Source organism: Emys orbicularis, chromosome 7 (assembly GCF_028017835.1).
Source record: "Emys orbicularis isolate rEmyOrb1 chromosome 7, rEmyOrb1.hap1, whole genome shotgun sequence".
Classification (NCBI taxonomy): domain Eukaryota; kingdom Metazoa; phylum Chordata; order Testudines; family Emydidae; genus Emys; species Emys orbicularis.
In genome coordinates this window covers 84,486,214-84,512,459 of record NC_088689.1, presented here as the reverse complement: position 1 = coordinate 84,512,459, position 26,246 = coordinate 84,486,214, and the positions used below count along the sequence as shown (strand labels likewise).

Below are 26,246 nucleotides of genomic sequence, written 5' to 3'. Positions count from 1 at the left end.
GTAACAGAGGAGCAGAGGGATAGAGAAGGAGCCCGAGAGTGAACCTAAAGGATTGTTGCGTGTGAGTGGGAGAAGTATGGAACAGGGGTTTTTGGGGGGGAGGAGGGATTGTTAGGGAGTTGAGGAGTCTCCCGCATGCAGATCCTGGCTGACCCCAAGCCTCTCCCATTCAGTCAGGCACATCTGCCCCTTTTCCCCATGAATTCCTGCAGCCCCCTACCCTCTGTCCCTATGTAGCCCTGCAGCACCCCTTCCATTCAGCCCCTGTCTCAACGCTGTCACCCCACTAGCTCCTGAGCCTGTGCCCCAGTCTGTCCCACCCACTAACCCTTCTGAATCACAGAAGGCCACTGTGCCCCACTCTGTCTGTCCTAACCTGGCTCTGTGGGCAGGATGCTGTGATGAACGCAGCTGGCTGCTGACTGTTCTGGTGCCACAGTGGCCTCTGGTGGGTGAAAGGCAGAACTGCAGCACTTCTGCTGTGGGGGAAAAAATTCTGCACTGGACATGAATTCTGCAGATGTGAAGTGGCACAGAATGCCCTTAGTTGTAATAAATGCCTGACTTAGTCAGTAATGTAAAATGGACTAGGTATCATGATCTTTGAAAAGTGCTGAAGATGTAGTTGTTTTGTTTTGTTTTGTTTTTTATTGACATGGCAGTATGGATCTTTGTGCTTGGTTTCTGTGACTCAGAGACTACATTTAGAGTGGTCTATATATTTGTGACAATACTTTTCATTTGGTGCCCACCCACACATGATTGGTCAATGCAAATGCTGTGTGTGCTCAAATTGCAGGTTTTGCCAGGGACAAAATTGTGCGTTCAGATATATAACGATTTGGGGCTTGATTTCCCATTGTATTACTCACCCGTTGTAACTCTATTCACTCAGTTACAGTAGAATTGCACCAACTTGAGACAGGAGTAACACAATGGTGACTCACATCTTTTTGCTTTTTGGCAAACCACATGTATACTTTGGACAGGCCTTATGTGTAGTTTAAAGTTTGGCACACAAAACCTGAGTTACACATTTTTATGTTGATACAATGTGTGTTTATTACTAATATTTATGTTGACACAACATAAACATGGATCACTTGATGATAACCTGTCTGTTCATTCCCTTTGGGGCACCTGCCATTGGCCACTGTCAGAGGACAGGATACTGGGCTTGATGGACCTTTGGTCTGACCCAGTATGGCCATTCTTATGTTCTTATGTGTGAAGCCTCATGATTGCTGTTGTGCAGATTTTCAATTAGATAACATTTACTAGTAAAATGATACTTAGGTTTTGTATATGGATGCTTTATCTTGTGATGGCACAATATGCAGGCTGCGTATTTATGGATGTGATGGATAAATTATGATTTTCCAAGATGATAAAGGAAAGCAAAATTTTAGATTTTGGAACCGAAAAGGAGAGCTCTATCTATTCTTGCACCAGGGCCCTCTCGGGCCTTGCTACGCCACTGCTAGCAAGGTTTATCCTTCCCAGACCTGAGCCTAGGATCAAAGAGGTACTAGATCATTAAAGGACCCCAGGCCTAGAAAAAAGAAAGGGGAAGATGAGCCTACATCTACACTACACGCCACTGGCGGCAGCATGTATGGTATGTGATAGCTATGTGCTGAAATGAAAAGCAGGTTGGTGAAAGGGTCTGGTGGGGGGAGACAGCAGGGAAAAGCTTCAGCAGCTTCTCGCTGCCAGAGCCTTTCACTGTGGTGAGGAAAGGCTCTGGGAGGTTGAGGCAGCTGTGAAAGGCTGAGCCCTGTGGCAGGGAAAGCTGGGGAGCTGTCCAAAGCTTTCCCTGCAGCCTCCCAATGTCAGAGCCTTTCCTGACTGGGGGAGTCTTTTCCTGCAGACAGTAAAGGTTCCAGCAGTGGGGAGGCAGCGGAACACTACACTGCTAAAAATAGCAGTGCAAACAGGGGGGCATGACTTGGGCAAGCAGAGAGTATGTAAGGTACTCACATAATTCTTCAGGCTTGTCTTTATTCACCTATGTTGTGCCTCACCATCTACACTGTTATTTATACTTATGCTAGGGCAGAGGTGGGCAAAGTATGACCCACGGGCCACATCCGGCCCATGGGACCGTCCTGCCCGGCCCCTGAGCTCCCGGCCGGGGAGGCTAGTCCCCGGCTCCTCCCCTGCTGTCCCCCCTCCCCTGCAGCCTCAGCTCACTGTGCCGGTGGGCAGCTCAGCACCGGCGCAGCCCCTGCGAGCGGGGGGGGGGGGGAGCAGGAGAGAGCAGGGAGGGAGGCTCACCCGCAGCCTCAGGGGAGCAGGCGGGAGTTGCGGGCGGCAGGAGCACTGCGAATGCGGCTGGAGGACTCAGGAGGAGCACCGGGCGGCCGCGCAGCCGGCCAGAGAGAAGGGGAAACCGCCACTTCTCTCCTGCTGCCCCTGCTCCTCCTGAGTCCTCCGCCCATGTTCGCAGGGCCACATTCCGAAAGGGGCTGGGGGAGGGGGGGTCAGATGGGGAGGTCCCAGGGGGGCGGTTGGGGCAGGGGGTCCCGGGAGGGGGCGGTCAGGGGACAGGGAGGAGAGGGGTTGGATAGGGGGTGAGGTCCCAGGGGATGGTTGGGGCGGGGGATCCCAGGAGGGGGCAGTCAGGGGACAGGGAGGGGGGTTAGATAGGGGGTCGGAGTCCCAGGTGGCATGTTGGGGGCGGGGGTATGGATAGGGGTCAGGGGGAAGTCAGGGAACTGGGAACAGGGGGGTTGGATAGGGGGTGGGGTCCCAGGGGGGTGGTTAGGGGTAGGGGGTCCCGGGAGGGGGCGCTTAGGGGACAAGGAGCAGGGGGAGTTGGATGGGTCGGGGGTTCTGAGGGGGGCAGGAAGTGGGAGGGGTGGGGGCCAGGCTGTTTGGGGAGGCACAGCCTTCCCTATTCGGCCCTGTCATAACTATAAAGGGAAGGGTAACAGCCCTCCTGGGTACAATACTATAAAATCCCTCCTGGCCAGAGACTCCAAAAATCCTTTTACCTGTAAAGGGTTAAGAAGCTCAGTAACCTGGCTGACACCTGACCCAAAGGACCAATAAGGGGACATGATACTTTCAAATCTTGGTGGGGGGGGGGAGGCTTTTGTTTGTGCTCTTTGTTTTGGGGGTGGTTCGCTCTTGGGACTGAGAGGGACCAGACATCAATCTAGGCTCTCCAAATCTTTCTGAACAAGTCTCTCATATTTCAAACTTGTAAGTAAACAGCCAGGCAAGGCGTGTTAGTTTTTATCTTTGTTTTCTCAACTTGTAAATGTACCTTTTTGCTAGAGTGTTTATCTCTGTTTGCTGTAACTTTGAACCTAAGGCTAGAGGGGGTTCCTCTGGGCTCTTTAAGTTTGATTACCCTGTAAAGTTATTTTCCATCCTGATTTTACAGAGATGATTTTTACCTTTTTCTTTAATTAAAAGCCTTCTTTTTAAGAACCTGATTGATTTTTCCTTGTTTTTAGAACCAAGGGGGTTGGATCTTGATCCACCAGGAGTTGGTGGGAGAAAGGAGGGGGATGGTTAATTTCTCCTTGTTTTAAGATCCAAGGGGTTTGGATCTGTATTCACCAGGGAATTGGTAAAGAGTCTCTCAAGGCTACCCAGGGAAGGGAATTAGCACTTTGGGAGTGGTGGCAGCGGACCAAATCTAAGCTGGTAGTTAAGCTTAGAAGTTTTCATGCAGGCCTCCACATTTGTACCCTAAAGTTCAAAGTGGGGAAGCAGCCTTGACAGGCCTTCCATACCATTTCGCAACCCCGATGTGGCCCTCGGGCCAAAAAGTTTGCCCACCCCTGTGCTAGGGGGACTATGCGTGGAGATAACTGGGCTGAATGGAACTTACCAGAAATTTCAAGGAAAGATTAAGGTTTACGTAAGGGGAAGGGTATGTGTATATCAGCCTTTATTGTTTTTACCCTTTGCTCTGTGTGCTATATATATATTTGGGTGCATAAATAATGCTTTGGTTTTGAAGAAGCTGTTTCTGAGTCACTTTAATCAGCTGCTGTCACAGACTCCTGGAAGAAAAGGGCTTTCAGATGACAAACGCAGCTGGGCCTGTCATGTTAACACAGTCGGTAAACAGAGAAGCTGTCACCCAGAGATCCTGTCTTAGGTTGTTTGAACTGCATGGGTCATCCTTGAGAGAGGTGAAGGATGTTAGACCTGTCACCTCAGGGACAAAAAGGGATAGAAGGTATGGCTCACCCCACAACCATGACAGCCAGGACAGCTTTTGTTCAGGGTACTGGTATAAACTGCATCTCCACTAGCAGTTTTGCCTGCCAACTCTTTCTAGCGTAGATTAAAGCCTAATTCTCCAGTTATCGTAGACTATTCTCTATGGTCCCTTCCAACTCTACTTTTCTGTGGTTCAAGGGCATACAAGACTTGAGTTTCCAATATCAACAACATGTTGTTTGTTGTTTGGGATGTTTTGTTTTGATTAAAACATTTCAAGCCTTCCTTATATATCATATATCTCAAAGAAGTGAAAATTGGCAGAAAGCCAGTTCCTCTCCCCCACATGTCCCAATATAGACTGTAATTCTCATCTAGTAACTAATTTCTCCTTTGTATCAACTTTAAGTTCTTGACAGGATAAATTTGATCAGTCCCTAATGTTTCTATTAAAAAAATAATTAAGGAGTTATTTCACTTTAAAAAGTAAATAGGTACATATGCTTAGTAATATTTAAGTTTTTATAAATTGACTTTTTTCATAAGTGAAACAACTGTGCACAGCTCACCTATTCACCCTATAACTCTGAGCTATTACCATTTTTCCAGTGGTTAGAGGATGAAGCAAGATGTATTGACACTCAGCACATCATAACTCATCCCTGACATGCTTTCATATATCTTCCAAAGATGTCATCCCACATGTCAGTTCCAAAATTAGATTTCATTCCACATTTTTGTGCACTAAAAAAATTATCCATGAATGTAGATTGTCATAATTCCAGGACTAAATTTCTGCTGGAAGACAACATTTTGAATCAGAAATTAAAAATACATGTTTTCAACACATTATTAATGGTCTCCGTTTAACTTGGATATTTTACAATTAATTTTCTTGTGTGACTGCTTCACATTAGTCCCTTTGGATTGTTTTCATGTAGCATTTGCTAGGGTGACTTAATTTCTGAAAGTAAAGAGGTAGCAGCAAAGTTGAAGGAACAGTGAAACACATAATGTACAAGGTTTCAGCAACTCCTGCTCTGCAAGCTCCCAAGTCATCATATTGTTTTGAAACCATGCATTCTTTCTTTATTAATTAAAAAAAAATGTAGATAACTGATAAGGTAGCCCGGGTGGGGTAGAATGGGGTGGGGGAGGAGGGAAGAACAAGGCCACATTGCTTATTGTAGCCACACTACAAATCAAAACTGTTTGAATGACAGCCTTCTGTTGCTTGGGCCATCCTCTGGAGTGGCTGGGTGCCCGGAGCCTCTCCCGCATTCTTGGGCATCTGGGTGAGGAGGATATGGAACTTGGGGAGGAGGGCAGGCGGTTGTACAGTGGATGCAGTGGCGGTCTGTGCTCTTGTTGGCTTTCCTGCAGCTCCACCAAATGCCTGAGCATGTCTGTTTGCTCCCCCATTAGCCTCAGCATTGCATCCTGCCTCTTCTCATGGCGCTCACTTAAGGCTTTCCTGGACTCTGCCACTGAATGCCTCCATGCATTCAGCTGTGCCCTATCAGTGTGGGAAGACTGCATGAGCTCGGAAAACATGTCATCGCGAGTGCGTTTTTTTCACCTTCTAATCTGCGATAACCTCAGGGACGGAGATGATAGGGGGAGCATAGAAACATTTACCCCTGCGGGGGGATAAAAAAGGGAGAGTAAAATTTAAGATGATACATTTCTGAGAACAAAAGGGAGACTCTTTCACAGTGAATCAATCAATTCACAGCAGACAGCACATGTGCTTTAGATACAAGGTCGCACTTTGCCTTTTATATTGAGTGCCTACCGGTATGGTGACACATCACACACGACTGGGCAACAGAATTTGGTTTCCAGGCAGCCCTCAGACCAGCATCTCATTCCCGCTTGGAGTCCCGGCGCCGTTCTGAGTCCCGGCACCGCCCCAGGTCTCGGTCTGACTCACGGCACCGGTCTGACTCGCGGCGCTGGTCCCACTCGAGGTCACTTTTGACTGCGCGAACATGGTCCCGCTCGAGGTCCAGGTCACGATCGGTGACTTCGCGGCACCGCTCGGACCGACGAGGTGCGGGTTCCCGATCCCCCTGTCAACTATCGCCACGGCACCTGTCCGTGGCCCACTACCGCTCCCCGTCGCGGCACCGGTCGCGATCAGCTTCACGGCGCCGATCCCTGTGTGACCTTCGCCTTCCAAGAGACTCAGTGCCTGCTTTGATCCACTCCCGCACCGCCCCTCCTTGGCCGTTGCGGTCCCGATCCCCTTCTGGCAGGTCGGAGAGAGCCTCAGGGGTCTCAGACATCTCTCATTCTGGCCCAGGGAGCCTCGGCCAAAATCCACCAGTGACCCACTGGCAACCCCAGTGGCAATTTTGGACACCCTGGGCATACCATCAAGCCCAGGATGCTCCCCCAGTTGCCCGGCCGCCGTCTCGCTCAAGCGCCAGGCCTCCTGAGGCAACTCTCAGTTGCCCTCCTCCTGACCCAGAACAAACTGTGGAGCCAGTGCCTGCGATAGAGGCTACCCCAGCTCCCCAGGCTACCAGGAGGAGCCACCCATGTCCGATCAGGATGCTACATCCGCACCGGCCCTCCCAGTGGAGTCATCCTCGTCCTCCCCTGATGAGACTGTGGCTGGCACGTCCATGTCTGGGACACCCCCGATGGACTTTAGGGTCCTCCAAGAATTGTTGAGGCGCGTGGCCCTCAATATGAACCTCCAAATTGAGGAGGTTGTGGAGGATGAGGACCCCATGGTGGACATTCTAGGCCCGGAAGGGCCCTCCAGGGTGGCCCTTCCCATGAATAAAACCATCCAAAACAATGCAAAGACTCTCTGGCAAACCCCGGCCTCCATTTCCCCCCCCCAGCTAAGGGGGTAAAGAGAAAGTACTTTGTCCCCACCAGGGGTTATGAATACCTTTTTACCCACCCTGCCCCATGTTCGCTTGTGGTAGACGCAGTAAATGCCACAGAGAGACAGGGCCAGCAAGGGCCTGCTCCCAAATCAAAAGACGCAAAACGGCTGGACCTTTTTGGGAGAAAGGTTTATTCTACTGGGGGTCTCTCGCTGTGGCTCACTAACCAGCTGGCGATCCCCAGTAGGTACAATTTCAACTCTTGGTCTGCGGTCCTCAAATTCCAAGATCTTCTCCCGGCAGAGGCTCGTACAGAACTGGGGGCCATTGCTGAGGAGGGTAAATTGGTTGCCAGGATCTCCCTCCAGGGTTCCCTCGATGCTGCGGCTGCACGCACCCTGGCGTTGGGAATCGCTATGTGGCGGAATGCCTGGCTTCAGTCCTCCGGCCTCCCGCCCGAGGTTCAGCATACCATCCAGACCTCCCTTTCGATGGCCAGGACTTGTTTGCGGATCAAACTGACTCCTGCCTGCATACCTTAAAGGACACGAGAAACACCATTAAGTCCTTAGGTATGCATACCCCGGGTAACCAGAGGAAGCCCTTTAGGCCTCAGACCACCCAGCAACGTCCTTTTCCTCCTAGACCGAGGCAGGACCCTTCTCGACGTAGATCCTCTCGTCCCCCCTCTGGACAAGGTCAAGGGCAGTCTAAGCCACCCCCAGGCCCTAAGCACCCATTTTGAAGGTGTGCCAGAGGACGGACTACCAGTTCTTACCCCGGACAGTTATCCCTTTCTAAATCATCTATCCCGTTTCTACCATGCCTGGTCCCATATTACCTCGGACTGTTGGGTCCTCCGCACGGTGCAGACGGGATATTCTATCCATTTCCATTCCATCCCGCCCTCCCACCCCTCTTCCCCGTCCCTCTTCAGGGACCCTTCACACGAGCAACTCCTCATCCAGGAGGTTCAATCCCTCCTTGCCCTAGGGGCAGTGGAGGAAGTTCCTCAGGAGTTCAGGGGCAAGGGTTTCTATTCCTGCTACTTCCTTGTCCCCAAGGCAAAGGGAGGCCTAAGACCTATTCTGGACCTCAGGGAGCTCAACAAGTACATCGTCAACCTGAAGTTCCGTATGGTCTCCTTAGCCACTATCATCCCTTCACTGGATCCGGGAAACTCGTATGCCGCCCTCGATATGAAAGACGCGTACTTTCACATTTCACCTCACAGATGTTTCCTCCGTTTCGTGATGAGCAAGACTTGTGCACAGCCCCCTGCGTCTTTACCGACTGCATGGCGGTCGTGGCTGCTTTTTGGAATTGATATGAGCAATCACTTGAAGAAGAAAAAACAGTTACTTACCTCTCTGTAACTGTTGTTCTTCGAGATGTGTTGCTCATATCTATTACATTCCCCCCCACCTTCCCCTCTGTCGGAGTAGCCGGCAAGAAGGAACTGAAGGGGGGTCGGGCCGGCAGGGGCTTATATAGATCGCCATTTCGGCACCACTCCAGGGGGCTCCCCAGCCGGCCCGACGGGTAGCTGCTAGGGTAAAAGTTTCTGACATCCGTGCACGCAGCCCGCGCACAGACCTAACTGGAATAGATATGAGCAACACATCTCGAAGAACAACAGTTACAGAAAGGTAAGTAACCGTTTTATTTTATGCTACCCTTAGCTGTATGTTTATGACAGCATCAGAGTTGAAAGTGCTGTCCAGAGCGGTCACATTGGAGCACTCTGGGATAGCTTCCCGAGGCCAATAACGTCAATTTGCGTCCACACTACCCCCAAATTCGACCCAGGAAGGGGTCGAGGAGGAGTACAGAAGTCAATTTAAGAGCCCTTTAGGTCAATGGAATGGGGTTGCTTGTGTATAAAATCAACCTAACGCAGCTAAATTCGACCTAACCCTGTAGTTTAGACCAGGGCTTAGTTGCCTTTTAATTACTCATTATTAACATTCATTTTTAAGTTACTATTTGAGAGAACAAAGTTGAAGAAGAGGTCAGAAGTGGATGGGACATAGAAAAGCTAACTGTAAAAAGTGGAAAATCGATAATCTGTAAAAATGAGAACAGGAAACATCATCTTTTACACATCCTTTTATATATATTATGCATTATTATATAGTCATTCTGCAGTAAAATCTGAAGCAGCTAGTACCATGGCCAAGATGTATTGGTTAGAAAATATTTCAGAACGTACCCTGCTCATAGACATTATTTCTAGCTAATACTAGCTAAGAAATGTGTCTGGATGGTTTGTACTATTAAAGATCAGTCCAGTTGGCTATCTTAGATGAATATTGTTAAATAACATTTATTCATAGAACAAATTACCAGTGCATCATCTGGACTGACATCAATAGTTGACTGTTTTATCAATCAAAAAAAATAGACTTAACTTATGTACTAGTGATAGATGAGTAAACATATTGTAATTGCTATCCTGGAAACTTTTTGAAAATATATTTGTTATATTGACTTTATAAATACAATACTGTAATAGTATTTGCAGGACCTCATTCAAATTACATATGCACGGGGGCTGAAGGTGGATAAATAATTGGAAGAAACCCTTTCCCCAATCCCAGCAAAAGAAACTCTCTCTTTCTCTGTAGATTTTTGTTTATCCCATAGTTTTTTGGATTTGTCTTATATTGCTAGATAGTCTGTTCAACACAGTTTAGCATAAGACTTTTTGCAAATAACTGAAATACTCAAGAGTCTCTTTGTCATTTCACCTTTCAATTACCCAGTTTTAAGTTCTGGGATGTAACTTGATTTGTTGCCAAATGTGAAAGGGTAATAAATAGCAGCAATTAATTTTAGGATTAAATTGATCTTTTTTTTTCAAAATTCAATTAAAACATGTGCAAACTTTCCCCCACTGTATCATAATGTGCAATGTGAAACTCTTCCCACAATTACAGAAGTCACCACAGGCTCAAAAGTGTCCAAGATAAAGAGATTAATACTGGAAGATGAGACAAGACTGGTTTCCCTTCTGGTTCAATGTCCCATTGTTGTCTGTTAAAAAGAGGCTTATGTTGGATTTCTCCCACAAAACAGAATCATACAACATATGCAGTAAAACCTTTCTCTCTTTTTATCATTTGGATTAAAAAAGAGCAGGTAACTTTAACTAGTGTCCCTTTTATTTTAGGTGCAACAATGAAAATGAATGGTATCAGATCCATGAAAACATTATCCGCAAGTCCAGTACCAAGTACACAGCACCCAGCTCAAACTATGGTAATTATTTTTTATTTTTTATTTTTATTTTTTTTGGCTAGAGAACCCTTAAAGTGTAGCTTGATAAAACTGAGAATTCTTTGTGGGCAGAAAAGTTCCACAAGATATGCTGTGACACTTAGCCCATTGACAATTATCATGCATTCTTTCTAGTTGTTTGTTTATTTGTGCTGGTGTTAGTACTTTGTCAGGTAAAGATTTATACTGCATTACAACTCTGAAAACTGACTCTCTGAAAATGGCATTTTGGGGTTCCATTTTGTGTTTTTTAATAATTTCCATATAAAATTTCTTCGGTTTACAGGTTAAAAAAAATCTCTAACTGCCACTCCTACAAATTTGCCCTGGATACAGAAAGTCAATCTGGACTCTGTCCTGCCCATGCACTATTGGCAATAATAAAGATTCTGCACATTAAAGTCTCTCCTTTATTATATCTGTACAATGTCATTGTCTGTAGATCAAAGTGGAGGCAACTAGTGGCTATCTGATTTTTCATTCGTGGCCACTCTTACTTTTGTTGGGCATTTTACCCTTGCTTATGAAAACCAGTAGCCAAGGGAAGTGTACAATATCAGCAGCTAACTGCACTGGCAAAAATATTTTATATATCCATTTGGAGCAATGTTTCTTGTTAAGTGTTCCTAGATAGAAATCGAGGGAAGTTCCACAGGAGCTGAAGGATTTGTACAGGAGTCAAAAATTTAATTTGAATCTCTCTTGATTACTCTGGATCATACCACCTAAGTATTCCCATGAAGATTCCCGCAGTGACACATACTTGAGACATGCTCATCTTAGGACACCATGAATCTATTTGTGAAGGGATAAATATTGCATTTCTTTTAGATACTTATCTGATTTTTCCAGAGAGAGACCAGTGCATTTATACCTGAAGATTAATTATCATGAACACTAGCTCTGATAGTTGCAGTGCAGAGTGCTTCATATAAGGCCAAAGGGAGTTATTGTCTTGGCAGAGTTCTTACTGTATTCTGAGTCCAGATTTATTAAATTAAATAAATCTATTAAAGATAAATTTGTAATTTGCTGAGTAAATTAATCTTTCTCCTTATCCTGTCAGCCACCTCAGTTTATAAGTGCCATAGATAGCTAATTTGGAAATGCAATTGCTATTCCATTCCAAATGCTACTATGTGTTACCCTTAATGTACAGTCATTTAAAGGTACCGGCAGTTTTGCTTTTGTTGCAAAATAAATTTATAATTCATCAGGACCCCATTGTGGTTTAAATCCTAATCTCTTCTGGATTTCAGTTGTTTACATATCAAATATGCTGTCACTGAATTTGCAATAATTCACATTAGCATAAAGGGCACTAGGTACAACTGAAGGCAAATGAAGCAGTTAGCAAGCAGGGTTATGTTATAGGTAGAGTTTGTAATGCCACCTATAGGTAAGGTCACCCAACACTTCTTGTTATAAGATTCTGTTTACAGTTGCTCATAACTTTGCAAAACTTTAACCACTTGGGCTGAGACAGTTCAAGGAAACCCTATAGCATTGTACTGATGTGGTAATTAAGATAAAGGCTTACGTTATTATTCCCAAGTGGTTCTAGCCTAGTGTGTATCAGGAAAAAACACAGTGCCTCATAAGTGTTTTACAGTCAACCTGCAATGTTTAATTTTTTACTTCCAAATTCACAGTCCTGTATAACATTACACTACTCTCCTAGCTGGTTCTTTAGAACAGTTTGGTTTCTCCAGCATTACTTCAGATTTAGATACATTATATTATTCAAATTAAAAAATGCTGTGTGTATTATCATGTTGTACATACTGTAATACAAGCCATTATTTCCCACATATAGCTTGATGTGGAGTGAGTTATAACTCTTGGATCTGGAAAAATAAATAACTTTGTTTCTTGCAGGACTTATAATTTCTCTACAGCTTCTTCGTGGGGACATGGAGCAGATTCGACGGGAGAACCCCATGATCTTTAACAGGGGGGTGTCTGTTACCAGAAAACTCGGTTTCCCCGATGTCATAATGCCAGGTAGGTAGATTGCCGCTAACTATAAAATGCAGATGCTATTGTTCACAGTCTTTCTTAACCATTGATAACTAGGATGGTTTTTCACTCAAGGATGGACAATAATGTAAGAGATGCCTTAGACGTTTCCATATTACAAATTCCAGATTGCAATAAAGCATACCTATTGCCAATTTGAAGTATTTTTCACTGAAGCAGTACAGAACCATAATAGAATGCATTAAATTGACATACATAACATGTATTCAACAGACTGTTTTGTTCTTTTTTTTTTTTAATTAGAAATCCCCTGCCTAGTCTAAGTGTAGAGCTGTCTGTTTCAGAATCAGAGAGAGTTATCACACCCCTTCTTCCCCATAATAAAAAGCCTGGGAAAACAGGAGAGTTTCCACATTGTGGAGCTGATTCTCAGGTTTAATATAGCCCTTCTTCATTGTTTGACAGCACAAAGGGCGTGTAAAACTGCCTAATTTCCCCCCCCACCCCCCCAATTCCCTAATTCTACACAACACTCAATCCTCCAATAGATGTCTTGGCCACAGCACTGCAGCATTCTAGCTATCCCTGGCTGCCGGAACAGCCTCTTGGGTCCATTGTCATCTGGGCACAAATTAGAGCAGCCTTGAGTCTACTGAGTTGATTTACGGGCCAAACTAGCACGTGGCCCGTTCTATGATCAATGGGCATGAAGGTTGGCATCATATAGACTGATTCATGCAGTGTAATGAGGAACTGACCTAGAAACTCTCTATCATACATAAACTTCATATGCCAGCATTTGAAATGCCACTCCCTCACTTCACATTACGAATCAGACCCAGATAAGGCTTTTTTAGATTTGGGAAATTTTGTGTGAGCAGTGTTTGGGAGAAATGTTGGATTTCTGTACTGGAAAAACTGTGCTGACACATTAACATCTTTGGTTGGTGCAATCTCATCAGGCAGTCTTTATAGAAACCATAGTGAAAAGCTCAGCCAGGGTTATGTGGGAAGTATTTTTAGAAAATATAGTGTAAATGATATGATCAGAAGTTTAGAACCAGGGCCGGCTCTAGCGTTTTTGCCGCCTCAAGCAGCAAAAAAAAAAGCCGCGATTGCGATCGGCGGCAATTCGTCAGCAGGTCCTTCACTCCGAGAGGGAGTGACAGCCCCGCCGCCAAATTGCCGCCGAACAGCCAGACGTGCCACCCCCCTCTTCATTGGCCGCCCCAGGCACCTGCTTGCTACCTGGAGCTGGCCCTGTTTAGAACCATATATATTTTAACACTCTTGAAAGTACCAGGATTTCTTGCATTAAGATGGGTGAGAGAGGAGGATGAGGACACAGGGATGCTAACCCCCAAATTCTATATTGTGATAATTACATGGCAATTAAAAAAGAAATAATTTCAAATTAAAATTGTGTTTTATTGATCACAAAAAAAATAATTTATAAATCTGAATTAAGCTAATGAAATTTAATTAGTTGACACATATTTAATGTGAATGTATTTTTAGTGAATTTACTGAAGATATTTTTTGGCTTAAGAGCATGCTAAAGAATTTCATTTATTTAACTATATTCTAAGCCTGTGTTCTAGAAGCCAGGCCCAATGCATGATGGCATCACATCACTCTGCAGTCTGCTATTCATGAGGTTGTATATCAGGATAAAATCACAACTCCCACTCAGTGGACTACTGTAGTTGACATCAGGGCCAGACTTTTGAAATTTCAGTGCTTAAATCCATATTTAGACACCTGGATAAGTGGCCTGATTCTCCTTCATGAATTACTCATATGGATCCCCACTCTTGGGTATGTTGAACTGCCCCTTGGTTCCTTCAGACCACTGAAGGTATAGCAGGTTCAAAGAAGAGCTCAATGGCCTCAATGCTTCCCTCATTGTTTTTGCTGTTCCTGGGGCACCAGCCCTGCTCTGGGGGCTGTCATAAAGTGGGGGTTGCCCTGCCTCCTCCATGCCTCTCCTCTTTTAGACAATTTGTTCGCAAAGGAATCGAGGGGGAGCAGTCTCCATGCAAGGGCTGTCCCCAATCTAAGCCAAAGAGGTTTCCTCTAATAGTATCAACTCAGTCTACAAATTTTCTAGACTGTGGCTTAGGGGGTTAGTCTAGCAGTCAGTCCATCTCAACACAAAAGCTGTCCAAATGAGTAAGATTATGGGTACATTATTGTTGTGACTTTGCTGGTGTTCAGCCACTGGGAGACATCAGAAATATTAAACTAAAAGCAGCTTCTACAGAATGCCTTCACGGTGTTTCCATCGTTGAGATATGCAAGGCTGCGACTTTCAGCTCCATATTCAGCTGTACGCTCTTGACATGGCCTCTAGATCTGGTGCCCAATTCAAGAGAGCCTGTCCTGCACTCTCTTTTCAGCTAATGCTCCTCAGAGACACCTCCTGCTGCTTGTTAATCTCCCTAGAGTGGGAATCCATACTGTCAATCCTTGAAGGAGAAAAAACAGCTACATACCAGAGTAACTGTGGTTCTTTGAGATGACTGTGGATATGGATTCACACTCCCCTTGCCACTTATTTGGAGTCTCTTATTAAGGATTCCTGAATTAAAAGAAGGATGCAGAGGGGCAGTTGGGGCAATTATTAGTGAGTGGAGAGAGGTTGGGTGCAAGCAAAGCCTCATCAGATAGTGATTACTAGAATGTCCATACTTGTGAACCAGGGGTGTGCATCTCCCCGAAGTGTGGGCCTACATGGACAGTCATCTTGAAGGACCACAGTAAATTATTGTTTCTTTCTTTTTAGAGGTGCTGACCACCAGAACTCTGTTAAATCCAATGGTGGCTGCAGATATTCTGCATATCCAAAAATTAGGCCTCTTATTTAGGTGCCTAAATATGGAATTAGGTGTCTAACTTTAGGCACTCACATTTGAAAAATTTGGCTCAGGTATGTCAGAAATGGAGAAAAGCACATTGGACACTCCCTGACAACCAGTACCCTTCTTTGAAGAGTTCGTGCACAGACGAAGAGTAGGTATAAAGGAGCACATGACCACAGTGTAAGTGGGGTAGGAAGAAAGAAGCAGTCATATGTGAAGTGATGCATAATGCAAAAACTATCTGGACAACTCTCCATCAGCAAAATCAGTATACTAAAAAAAATAAGGGCATTTCAGTGATACAGGTTAGTGCCCCTTCACCTCTGGAGATGTATGTTTTTACAAGTGAAAATATGTTTGATCTCATCCATTCCATAGTAGATATTTATCCATCTCAGGCAGTTTGACATAATTGATAGACTCTGTTTAGAAGAAGTCCAGTATTAGAGAACCAGAGATAGTATAAATCAGGATTGAATTAGCAGAACTATGAGAATAAAGATTACATAATCTTTGGTTCCAATGTTATCATTGTCAAATTCAAAAGTCTTCATTTTCTGGCAACTTTATTTGTATTTTCAGTGATTTAGAAAAGACTACTGGTTACCAAGTCAAAACCTTTTGGGTGCTTTTGGTAGCTCTTGAGCATGTCCACGTATTTGTTAACTCTCTCTTTCAGACTGATTTCTCCCTGCTTTACTTCAGAGCTGTTGCTGTGTTATTAAAGACAAGGTTTCTTCTTTCTGAAACGATTAGCAGTGAGCTCAAAGGTTTCTATCAGAATCATACTTTGCAACTAGGTGCATGTTTTCAAAAGGAGACGGTCAAAAGAGGATTAATAACCATGTAGAGGCTGTGTCACCTAATGTTGCTCATATACACTGATCAGACTGTTAAGCCAAAAACTGTCAAAAGAAAGCAAATAACTCTAATGTATTCAAACCGATTTCAAATGAACTTTAACATTCTTTTCTCTTCCTTTTTTATGAGGAGTCAGCAAGTTCCCTTTGCCCCCAGACATCCAAACATTAAAATTCTAAGGTTACTACTTTTCTCCTAGTTTCCCCTCTTCCTCCCTGGCTTTTTTAATGGAACTGGTGAGGATTCTTCTAATAAACCTCTCCCCCATCGACCAAGAATCTTGACAGATATCCAGCAATCATTAGGGAACAGAATTACTGGAACCAGTCAAGTCATGCATATGTCCTGCATAGCTGTACAGAGCATTGCTAAAGTCTCTTTGGACAATCATGTCTGTTTCAATGTTAAATTTAGAAGTTCTGAGATTTTCATTGTGTTGTGACCTGAGAAGAGCATCCTGGTGAACTTAATGCTCTTCTGTGTCCTTGTGAATCAGAAGAGTTTCAGTCATACCAGCCTTACGAAGTTTCTTTCTAAATTGCTATTGGATTTAAGAACGTGCATTTAATCCTGACAATAATTTTACCTTTCCCCAGAGATAAAAGCAATGAGGCATGTGCTGCTTGCCTTTTGGATTGCAACTTTATTTGTATACAGAACTTGCTATCAGAAATCTATTGCATAGGCATGGTGTTTGTCAGTTTCCCAAAGGACATCCCTTCCCTTCCCTTCCCCATGTGCTGATACGAATTCTGTCTTTTACTTTGATTCTCTGATGAAAAGTGCATACTTCATCTTTTACTTGTGAGTGATGTTTCTTTCTCTTTTCTCTCTCTCTCCTTTCTAATTGTCCTGGTTCCTCTCTTTACTTTTCCTTCATTTTCTCCTCTTTCTTTCTGATGCAGAGATGAAGATAGTTGGGTGTAAGTTTCTGCTTTTCTGTGTAATTTCTGCTTATTGCTTGATTTTTTTCCCATCTTTACTTCATGTTTTTTTCATGGAATGTTGGGGATTGGTAAAAGTAACAAACCATAATAACATTGTGGGGAAGCTTTGGTAACAGATGGGCATTATCAGTGTATTATCAGTATTTCTTCACACTAATGTATTCCAGACAGAGTTGCTAAGTATAACAGGATGAATCAGTATCACTGCTTAGAAAGCTTTGGGCAACAATGCTTTGAATGTTCACTAAGTCATGGCAAGAGAAACATTAATAACAGGATATGACAGGGCTTGTCAGCTGCTCAGAGCACAATTATGGGAAGAGGGTTAACAAGAATAAAAAAAGGCATACAATTTTATAAAAAATTGTAAGTAAGTGTTACAAAGAGAATGAAGACCAATCATTTTCGTTAGTCAGAAAAAAGAAAATAAGCAAGGGTTAAGATGGAGCAAGGAAAATGTAGGTAAATATTAGAAGAATCTGTTTGTAAAAACAGAGAGAAAAATGGAACAGTCTGTCAAGGAAGTTTCTGGAATCATTGATTGATATTCAAGGACAGAAAAGAAACCTATCTAACCAGGACAGGAGGGATAATGAAACCAATCATTTATTTATGCAAGGGCATATGCTGGATCATCCACTAGTGTGCCTTACCCACCCTAAAGATTGCATGATTCTATCAGTATGAAAAAGAAATCTTGTTGAAGGAGAGGAAATAGAGTGGTCAACTTTCTCCAAATTAATCTGGGAGCAAAACCATGATACTAAATACAAATATTTGTGTAGGTATATCCTGCTGGCTCTATAAATCTATTTATAAAAGACATTGTATTAATTCCTTTGGATCCACAGGTCCAAATATCTGTTATTAGAAAGCAGATTAATGTGACATTCTGTCTTTCCCTAGTTCCCCTCAGAAGCAGAGGGAAATACAGCCTGACCATTTTCTTCACCAAAAGCCAGAGTGATCATCATGGGTTAAAATGCATGTACTAATCCCAATAATGATACTTTAATACAAAGAACAAATAATAATAGATGTTGTGTGTCCCCTTTCTACTTTCACATTATTCCTATTAACATTAATATAGTCTCATGCACATTTTTAGGAAAGAATAGACCTGATACTCATTTACAGTATGACAAATTATATTTACACCAACTTTAAGGATTCTTTCACTGCCAAAACAGTGAAAAGCATCCTTAGTGTAAATGCAAATCAGGCCCAGTAGACCCTTAACAGGTTTTCAGTGGTGATTGGAAGAACAAGAGAGTAGTTATAAATCAGATATAGCATGATATAGTATAAGAGAAACGTTTGCTTAAGAGTTCCTATACATCATACGGATTATAGTTAATTGTGATTTCTTACAAGAAAAATCTAGTGAGGCTCAAAAGATATACAATTTATGATCATACTGCTAACCATGGCCCTGATTCTGTCATCCTTACGTATTTGGAAAATTACCATACTATGTAGCTCTATTTATTTCAATTGGACTATTCATGGATGAAGTTACTACTCAATGTAAGAGTGGCAAAATCAGGCTGCCTAAGATCAAAACTGAGATGTGCTGATTTATACCAGCTGAGGATCGGAACCCTAATTTTTACATGTGGTGTGTGGTCTGGGTTGATTGTTTCTTGTTTGTTTGTTTTGTTTTGTTTGTTTCAGAACCAGAAAAACAAATATATTTTGATTGCCCATTCTACCCCACTGTCTCTCCATGAGCACCAGGCATTCTTTTATAGCATATAGGGGCCCAATCCTGTAAAATGCTATCACTTCCTGTTGCTGAGCCCCAGTGACTTAAGATGATGTAGAGGGGGCTCAGTAGCTCAGAGGATCGGGCTCTACATAAATAGGGCATTTCAACAGTTGGGTATAAACAGACACACATGTTAGGTTTTTAATATACAGATAGTCCTTGATTGCCTGGCTTTGCAGGCCATGAGAGACTGGACTTTTACTTTAAAAAATCCTGTAAAGACTCCCTGGGTAAATACTCCTTTTTACTGAAATATTCCTCAATTATTCAGAATGCTGGGTGCATCTAAGGTACAAATACCAACTGAACTGAGCTGCTTTTTCCCCCCAAATGGACATTGATGTATTAAGTCCATTTCAGAAGGCTGCAAAGCTGGAGAAAGCTGGCCACTCTGTAAACTGATGTTGAGAGTCAAGACTTCAAGGTTTTATTTACTCTTCTGTCTCTAGCTTATTCTATGACCTTGAACAAGTCATGTAACCTCTTTACTTCATTTTTCCCATATATAAAATAGGGATAATAATCATTCCTTTCCTCAAAAGGTCGTTGTAAGTGTACTTAAAAATTTTTTAGATCCTCTAATGAAAAGTGCTACATAAATGCAGACTGTTACTATAAGGTATGATTACTTTGTGGCCAGAACATCATGGTAAACCCTTTCAACAGAGAACATGAAAATCCCTTTAGCAAAAATCTCCTCCTTACTCTAATAGATGCCAGCTACTAAGTAGTCACTAAACTAGAGTAGTTCATATTTTTAAAGATATTTTCAGCTTAAAGCCGTTAAAACAAAGGATGAGCATTAGCGATTTTCAAACGTTCTGCAGTACATTTTTCAATTTCTGATACATATACAAATACAAAACCAATATATAGTTATAGCAGCTTTTCATGGCATTTTTAGGTTAGAAGATAGAGGCTTTCATTTTCATATAAGTGAAGTTGCCAAAGCTTACTAGGTTTATAGCTTGATCAGGATTTGTTTTCTGAACCCGAGGCTTCATAAACAGAGAGGGGAAAAAACTCCAGTGGAGGGAGGAAGGAGCCATTGGGTATATTTTTCTGATAAAATACAGAAGAATATAATTTGGTTTTATGTAGCATTTTTCACACTCAAAAGCATTTTCAAGGCATTTCACTGAAAAATAAATTGCAGAAAATGGCTAGGTGAATTCTATAAACTTTATATGCTCAGTAACAACTAATACCTAGCTTTGGAAATTAGACCCAATTTTGTTGAGAGAAGTAACATAAGCAGAGACACTCATGCTATGCTATTGAGAATTGCCATTACATATTTCATTTCAACCTAGACAGCCACCCAAAATGAATCTTATAGAAGTATTATTCCTGCCTTAAAGGTATGAGGCTACAACTAATCCCATTTTCTAATCTGCAGTATTCTCCTTACAAAGATATGAAGTCCTAAACAATCCATGCTTCCAAGCCACCCTGTTCTTCTCCCAAAACCATGAATAGAGAAATATCAGTTATTGCTGCTTCAGGGAGCCACTCTTTCACACACATTGCCAAGAGTCACAGTCCTTCATAACAGGATGCAATTAATGACTCTGCACAATTGCGTTAACACAGCCCCGAGATGTTCTGGGAAGTTGCAAGGAATGTGTGGGAGGAATTTGGGGACAACATGGAAAGCAGGTCTGTATTGGCTGCGCTGCGGGGCGGCGGGGAGAGCATGCATGTGTTCTGCCTGGAGCATGATTAGGGACTTTACTATCTCTGTTTGCTCCTCCATCACTTTTATCATCTGCTCCTGGCCCTTTACAAATGCGCTCCTTGCTCTCCTTTCTGTCCTGCCTTTCTATTTTAAATTTTTTCCTCACGGTCTCTCGCCACTCCCTGCATTCTCTTTTTTCGGCTTCTGCGGATTGGGGCACCTCTCGGAACATGTCCTCCTTGCTCCGCCTTGGTCGCTTCCTTATCTGGCGGTGGCGCTTTGCCTGTGTGAAGGAGGTTCCCCTGAAGGCCACATCTACAGGAGCACAAGAAAAAATACAAGGAAGCATGATTGTTAGTTCACACACAGCATTGAATCATTACAGTAAAATACATCTCTTTTCATAGATTCATAGATTCATAGATTCTAGGACTGGAAGGGACCTCGAGAGGTCATCGAGTCCAGTCCCCTGCCCGCATGGCAGGACCAAATACTGTCTAGACCATCCCTGATAGACATTTATCTAACCTACTCTTAAATATCTCCAGAGATGGAGATTCCACAACCTCCCTAGGCAATTTATTTATTGTTATTTATTTTAACATACGAATCACTTTCTCACTGTCCCTTGGCAAGCACACATCTTGGCGAACACCCTAAACATGGTGAATTCGGCCCAGGTGGGGGTTGGGTGTTCAGGATGGGGCAAAGGGTCTAGGTGGTTTTTTAAGGGGATTGGTGCAGGCGACTAAGGACAATATTGTAAATTCTGCCACCATTTTCCACAGGTGGGTTATCAAAGCCAATATTTCATTCCTGAGGGTAAGCAAGGGTGCATCTCTTGCACGCATGCGGCTTCAGACTGGGTCCCTATGCTGCTCACCTGTGTGCTGCTTTGGTCCCTGCACAAGTGATTGCCAGTTGGTGCGGGAAAGTTTCATACAATGGGGGAAGGAACAAAGCAGCTCTTCCAAGGAACCTTCAGCAGAGGATTGGCGAGTACCTACACAAAAGTTTCCTGAAGATATCTCTGGAGGATTCCCGTGAAATCTCGGTGTGCATTAGCACACTGTTCCACCACGCTGCTTAGCTGCACAGGGGAATGTATAGCACATTCAAACACAGCTAGTCTTGTACATTTCTATCCCTTTACTCATTTCTAGAATATACAGAGCAAAGGACAGCTCTACCTCATATAACCAAGCAGCATCAACTCAAGAAGATCACTTACCAGAGCTCTCCTGTCCTGTATCATGCGCACCAGAGATGGACTGCTTGGACTGGCTAGACCCCTCCGGAATGGAAAAGGGGTCCTGACTCACTGTGCCATCAGATGACCCTGCCGTGTGCTGCACATCATCCTCCATCTCGACCTCCTCATCCACGACTTTGTTCTTGCCATTGAGTTCACTGTCCATTGCCTCCAGCCCCACCAAAGTATCCATGGGGCTCTTGGTGGTGGAGGTAGGATTGCTGCCAAGGATGGCATCCAGCTCCTTATAGAAGCGGCAAGTCTTTGGCACAGCACCAGAGCGACGGTTTGTCTCCCTTGCCTTCTGGTATGCCTACCTCTCCCCGGGCATTTAAAGGGGGAGGGGTGGATGCCTGTGTACCTGAGTGAAGGGCAGCAGAGTTCGAATTGCTGACGGAGCGGTCAGGATGGACATTGTGGGATATCTTCTGGAGGCCATTTACAGCGACATAACCAAGCGCAGTGTCTACACTAACACTTTGTTGATATAACTTAGCCACAAAAATCTCTCCACCTCTCATCGAGGAGGTTTTATTTTATCGGCAAAGCAGGAGAATTTTGTCGGCAGATGGAGCATTGCAGTGTGTACACCTCTGCTGTTTTGTCAACGAAACCTGACTTTTGTCAACAAAACTGTGTAGTGTAAGCAAGATCTTAGTGCCTCTGTGCTTAGAAACTTCCTGATGACAGCTACCATCTCAGGGAAATGTGACCCCAACTCATGGGGGCCAATGGCAGAGGTGGTAAACCAATGTAATATTTAAGGAATATTTTCAAGACAGTAAAATTATTTTCATCGTTAAAGTGAAGAACTTAATTCAGCAGTTTAAACTTCTGATTTTGGAACAACTAGACTCTCTGCAATCATAGGTTCAATACCTGATCAAGTTAACTCACCCCTTCTCTGTGCCAAAGTACATAAATTTGCTCTTGTACCCTTTGCTGTGGGAAACACCTTATTTTTTAAAAGGTCCTATTTGCTCTGCATTAACATTACAGACCCCAAGCCATTTTTTTGTAAATGCAGTTGCACCAGTGTGTTTGACTAAAATGCCTTCTCCCCTCATTATTTTTCATTGTGATGTCAATCACGGTATCTAAGCTGTCTGTATCTTATGGATTTCCTTTATATATACCTATGTAAAGCATCTTGGAATGTAAGATGCTATGTAAATATCAAATATTGTTATTAAACCAGGCTAGGGACTGATTTGCAATCTGTCACTAGAACTCTGTATTTGTAGAGTCAGTCTTCAGCAAGATGGGGTCACCAGCAAGAGACTCCAAAATACCCAATTATAATTAGTAAAATCAACAAGGAGTCTGGTGGCACCTTAAAGACTAACAGATGTATTTGGGCATAAGCTTTCGTGGGTAAAAACCTCACTTCTTCAGATGCCTAGAGTGAAAGTTACAGATGCAGGCATTATATACTGACACATGGAGAGCAGGGAGTTACTTCGCAAGTGGAGAACCAGTGTTGACAGGGCCAATTCAATCAGGGTGGATGTAGTCCACTCCCAATAATAGATGAGGAGGTGTCAATTCCAGGAGAGGCAAAGCTGCTTCTGTAATGAGCCAGCCACTCCCAGTCCCTATTCAAGCCCAGATTAATGGTGTTAAATTTGCAAATGAATTTTAGTTCTGCTGTTTCTCTTTGAAGTCTGTTTCTGAAGTTTTTTTGTTCAATGATAGTGACTTTTAAATCTGTAATGGAATGACCAGGGAGATTGAAGTGTTCACTTACTGGCTTATGTATGTTACCATTCCTGATGTCCGATTTGTGTCCATTTATTCTTTTGCGGAGGGACTGTCCGGTTTGGCCAATGTACATGGCAGAGGGGCATTGCTGGCACATGATGGCATATATAACATTAGTGGATGTGCAGGTGAATGAGCCCTTGATGGTGTGGCTGATGTGGTTGGGTCCTCTGATGGTGTCGCCAGAGTAGATATGGGGACAGAGTAGGCAACGAGCTTTGCTACAGGGATTGGTTCCTGGGTTGGTGTTTCTGTGGTGTGGTGTGTAGTTGCTGGTGAGTATTTGCTTCAGGTTGGGGGGTTGTCTGTAAGCGAGGACTGGCCTGCCTCCCAAGGTCTGTGAGAGTGAGGGATCATTTTCCAGGATAGGTTGTAGATTGTGGATAATGTGTTGGAGAGGTTTTAGCTGGGGGCTGTATGTGATGGCCAGTGGTGTTCTGTTATTGTCCTTGTTGGGCCTGTCCTGTAGTAGGTGATTTCTGGGTACCCGTCTTGCTCTGTCAATCTGTTTCCTCACTTCCCCAGGTGAGTATTGTAGTTTTACGAATGCTTGTTTTTGTAGATACAGACTATCACGGCTACCCCCTGATACTTGACACCAATTAGTAAAATGTATTTCCAGAAAGTTAGTTTATAGATGTAAATTAATTCCTCTCACCATATGAAGTGTTTTGAGGAAAATGGGTGCAGTTTTCACTAAGGACTGACCAGGAGCAATTTCAAAGCAAATAACCAACTCTGCCCTACTTTTCTCTTTCATATCAACAGACTGTTACATTTCTTTAATAGTCCCATAGCAAGTGCATAAATGGCTCAGTCTGCATTTTCAGCAATGAGGCTGATTAGAAATGCATTATCGCTTTCCCATCATTGCTAGGTGTTAAGTTTGACCACTAAACATTAGTAAGAAAAGCTAGGTAAAATGCTTGAGGGTCTTCAGAAACCTCTGTTGTCAGTTTCCATATGAAAATTCCGCCCTCCCCCCCACCACTCCCCCCATTAATTAGCCTTGGCATTTTCGGATCTCTAATTGTGAGATGCTTCAAGCTGCAAACTTCATGGGGCTACACAGTGGGAGTGGGGATAATGGATAAGGAGGAGGGCCTACATATAGATTCCCGTTCATAAATAACGCCTAACAGAAGTCTTGGCAAAATAATATAGCTCTGTATCTAATATTAAGTGCTAAAGACTTATACCTGTCACCAGCAAAAAGTGAGATAAAGACAAGGCTGAAAGCTTGTAGTGTTGATCCATACAGTGGATTTAGGAAGGGGGGGTTAAGGAACATTTCAGTTTGGGTGTAGACTACAAGAAAGACAGTACATTTACGACAGATACAGGATTTCCCTCACTGCCTCTTTCTTTGCGCTTCTGGTTAATAAACAATTTAAATGCATCAGCTTCTCCAAGTACTGAAGTGGAAAAAACCATGCTTCCAAACAGGCTCTGCATTGCTGGATAGCCATTCCATTACTTCATTATTTAGTTTCTTTGGGCTGCTTAACACAATATTTGCCTGAAAGGGTTTGATTTTTTTTTTTTTTAACCTTACACATTTTTCACACTGTGTTAGCATGAGCTATCCTTCAGTATGCTATGTGGAAAACCAACACAGATGAACAAGTGTATCTTTAGAAGCCAGTGACAGTTAAAAATAAATAAATGAAAAACCTAAAGAAAAATGGGTGCTCTCTAGTCTCCTTTTGTTACAGAACATAAACACTTTAGAGTTGACTGCATTAGATTTGAAAGCTGATTTTCCCACAACAGCAGTAAATACTAGAAAAGTAGACTAGAAGCTGTCAAATTCAAAGCAACAAGGGGTTGACAGATTGTTACCCCCAATACCCTAGCATCTGTATTTCTGGATATAATCATCTGCTCTGAAAGCACTTGAAAACAAGGTGATGAAAAATTGGCAGGCATTTCTAGTGCTCTCTCCCTAGCACTCCTGCATGGAGTCTGCAAGCTAGCCAGGAATCCAGCAGAAAGAAATGTATTAATTCTCACCCACTCCACCTCAGCAGAGGTTTGAATTACAAACAGATCTCCAAAACAAAGAACAGCTTTTGCTTTTGTTACAGTAATAATAAACATTAGTTTTGTTGTGAAAAGAATTGCTTGAATTTAATTTTCTGTTAATTGCTACAAAATATCATAATTTTTAAAGCATACTAGAGACAGTTAATCAGGTGTTATTGACCACTGGTTAAACTTACCCGGATCATTCCAAATCAGATGACTCAGCAAAAGAATGTGAGGTTATTTTCCCATTCCCTTCATTCCCCCCATAATAATGCAATTACTGATTCTGAATTCAGATTTAATACAAACGTTACTAACAACCCTCCGATTTAATGCATTGTTGGTCAAATATTCTTTTCTTTTATTAACTTGTTGCTTGGAATGAGTTGGGCTCCAGTCAAAATCTTGAAGAACAAAGTCAGTCAGTTGCCTCCATAGAGGCACCATATCTTTGATGTGGTGTTTAAACATGTGACTCCTCTCTCTCATTTAGGTGATATACGTAATGACTTGTACCTGACACTAGAGAAGGGGGATTTTGAGAGAGGCGGGAAGAGTGTTCAGAAGAACATTGAAGTGACCATGTATGTTCTTTATGCAGATGGAGAGATCCTGAAGGTAAGCAAATAAGTTTGTTTCCATACTGAGTTACATCAATATCAACCTTCTTGTTCCATGTACATCTTCTCTTGCCTTCTCTAATACCCTGGAAAGTTTTGAATAAAATGATTTCCTTCAACTTTTTGGGCCTTTTGGGTTCTTTATTTACTTCTATGTATGATAAAGAGATTCAACTACCAGGTTTG

At 43.1% G+C, this 26,246-nt stretch overlaps 1 protein-coding gene across 1 annotated transcript in view; it reads left to right on the top strand.

Annotated features, from left to right (window-relative positions):
- Positions 1–26,246, top strand: part of DOCK3 (dedicator of cytokinesis 3) — a 611,447-nt gene that overhangs the window by 420,890 nt on the left and 164,311 nt on the right. The window contains exons 12-14 of the mRNA XM_065408097.1: positions 10,198–10,286; positions 12,183–12,308; positions 25,934–26,058. Of these exons, the coding sequence (XP_065264169.1) occupies positions 10,198–10,286; positions 12,183–12,308; positions 25,934–26,058 (340 nt within the window). The remainder of the gene's footprint in view (positions 1–10,197; positions 10,287–12,182; positions 12,309–25,933; positions 26,059–26,246) is intronic.